Raw genomic sequence first — 3,021 nt, forward strand, 5'->3', positions numbered from 1 at the left:
TTTGTGAAAATCGATTTGCGTAAAATTCCCGTTTTTCCTTAATTTTTCTTTTGTTTTTCCCGGCGCTTTTGAAAACCACTGGGAAATTTAAATTTTGACCTCCCCAATGCACCAACGATATTCACTTTCCCATCGAACGAGATACTGAAGTCGAAAATCGAAGCATTATTTCGACTACTTATCGTGTACACAGACACAAAAATAAAAAAAAAAATTTTTATGAATTTATAACTCGAAATAATTTGCAAATTTTCGTGATTTTTCCATATTTTGTCATTTTTTGAACTTTAAATGCTTAAAAAAAAAAACTGTGACTAACGATTTTTAATATTTTTCATCTGCCTTTGAAACAATATACTAGGAGCCTACTATTAAATTTTCAAGCTTTTTTATCCAATAAATAAAATTTTATTGATATTTTTCGAAAAAAAACTAAAAAAAAATGGAAAATGAAAATGTCCGTAAAGAGCTCAAAATAAATCAAAATATTTTCAAAATTTTACCGTGTATAGAAAATGCACATATAAACAACCTGTGAAAATTTCATATATCTACGGTCATTTGTTTTAGAGTTACACCAAAAACCAAAATCGATTTTGTTAAAAATCGCTTTTGTTAAAAATCGATTTTGCGTAAAAATTCCCGTTTTTCCTTAATTTTTCTTTTGTTTTTCACGTCGCTTTTGAAAACTACTGGGAAATTTTTACTTTTGACCCCCCAAAGTACTAACTAGATTCACTTTCCAATCATAAAAGTTACTGTTAAAGAAAATCGAAGCAGTTTTACTGTCCTAAAAGGTGATGACAGACACAAAAAAAAATAAAAAAAAAAAATAAAAAAAAAACACACATCATTGTAAAATCAATACATTCATCGTTCCACTCAGAATCTAAAAATAACCAAATTAAGAATTAAATAAAATAAAATTCCTAGTATAAGATATACCTCTGCACGTCTAGTTTGAGCTTGGAAAAATACTGATTCTCGGTGTTTACATTTTGGACAGGGATGATCTTCAGACCTGGGTAAAGTTGGATCAGACGTTACATCGGAAACAATATGAGTAAGTTCGCTAAACGCAATAAAAAAATAATATTAATAACTAATGAATAACAAAGTCAATCTGTGTTGTTCAAATTACTTGATTTCGTGCATAATTTTGTTCACATAAATGCAATTGCTGTCAGCCATTTGTCTGTGATCGCAATTTCGGCACTGAAACATTGAACATCTTATTTATAATTTAATATTATCAAACAATGAAGCAATCTAATACACTTTATACATGGCCAAACAAATGGCATGTGGTAAATAAATAAAATAAAAATAATTAACCAAAATTGTCCAAAAGTAATATTATATTTTACTTACAGCGTACAACAGTACTTTATGTTCTTTGTCTTCTTTTGGATACAACATGTTGTTACTGGAAAACAAACAACACAAAGACAAATTAATTTAGCAAATTAAACAGTCAGTATTTTTATTTTTTTTTGTCATTATTCCTCAACCATTGAAATTATTAAACGCAACTTGTTGTTTCGACTTTAAAAAGTTATTTGTATTGTCAACACTGTGGTCCGATCAAAATTCAAACAAAATTAAGCGACTTTAAAAAATTAATTTTTATGATAGTATTACCATTCTTGACAGAATCTAATTCCGACAAATCCAGGTCCGTCACTTCGGGAATCGTAACCCGACATTATTATATTGTACGTTATAACTTATAATATAAGTGTCTAGGGACAGAAATCGACCACGACTAAATAAATTAAAAATAAATGGAAATATATAAAAACGTCCAATAATATGTTTTTTATTCGTATATCGTAAGCGATAAATATCTATGTTAGGTACTCGAAATTTTTAATTTTCGTTTATTCTGTGATAATATTATGCAGCCGTGATAATGATTATTGTTTTGTTCATGATAAAATAACTTTATCATGGTTTTGTTGATGGTAAACATAGACTGATAATTATCAGGTCTATGATGGTAAATCACGGTTGTAGATATCTTAAACCGTGTGGTGGTAAATTCTGTGGTTACGATTGGCGATTGAAATTGATAAGATGTGACGCGGACGCTGTGTATCATTTATATGTTATTTTACACGAGCGTCTAGAGACAGCGCCTCTTATCAGCACTTTTATTATCAGTATCATACTATCACGACAGTTGCCTTATCACATAATCGTTTGATTACGTATTTTAAAATTTAAATGTAGTATACACTAATATTTAAGTAATTGAATATAATACTTACAAGATTCACTTTAACTGAAACAATTGGAATAATATCCTAATAGGTACATACATAAACAATTGTATAACATTAAATATAACAAACATTAATAACATATTTAACCAAACTAATTCACATACTTAATTGTTTAAGGAATTGAAAATAATACTTACAAGATTCACTTTAACTGAATTAATTGGAATAATATCCTAATACATATATAAACAATTGTATAACATTAAATATAACAAACATTAATAATATATTTAACCAAACCTATTTACAGATTAATTTTTTAATGGTATAAATTCCCCATAATATGTTACATGTTAGTTGTTACTATGAACCAATAAATAAAAACATTGATACATATATACTAAAACTTTAAAGTACAGTTTTTCCAAACCAATTCAATGATTATTGATACCTACTGACACATAACTCTTAGTTAAGTATAGTATTTAAGCACCTTTTAGTAACTACTGAAAGGATATAGGAATATATGTCAGGTTTCCTTGTAAATTAGATTTAAAAAAAAAAAACACAAATTTAGTAATAGCGTGGTTGTATTGTAATTTAAATAATGTCTGAAGGCCTTTAACTATAAATACTATTATTAATACATAAATATTAGACCATGTTCAACTCCACCTAGTAAGAGTAAATCTCAAATATAAATATAGGTATACCAGCAATTGTTGGGATAGGAAGAAATCTAATTTCATTTTGGTGACCAAGGTGAGTTCTACAATATGTTGCTTCTATATTGATC

General features: G+C 27.5%; 1 protein-coding gene across 1 annotated transcript in view; it reads right to left on the minus strand.

The window, feature by feature from the left end:
* Positions 1-1,884, minus strand: part of LOC100160205 (DNA-directed RNA polymerase II 15.1 kDa polypeptide-like) — a 6,022-nt gene extending 4,138 nt beyond the window's left edge. Inside the window, 4 exon segments of the mRNA NM_001162612.1 lie at positions 946-1,072; positions 1,142-1,215; positions 1,372-1,426; positions 1,642-1,884. Coding sequence (NP_001156084.1) covers positions 946-1,072; positions 1,142-1,215; positions 1,372-1,426; positions 1,642-1,706 — 321 coding nt within the window. The 5' untranslated portion in view covers positions 1,707-1,884.
* Positions 1,885-3,021: the final 1,137 nt, after the last annotated feature.

Source organism: Acyrthosiphon pisum, chromosome A2 (genome assembly GCF_005508785.2).
Source record: "Acyrthosiphon pisum isolate AL4f chromosome A2, pea_aphid_22Mar2018_4r6ur, whole genome shotgun sequence".
Classification (NCBI taxonomy): domain Eukaryota; kingdom Metazoa; phylum Arthropoda; class Insecta; order Hemiptera; family Aphididae; genus Acyrthosiphon; species Acyrthosiphon pisum.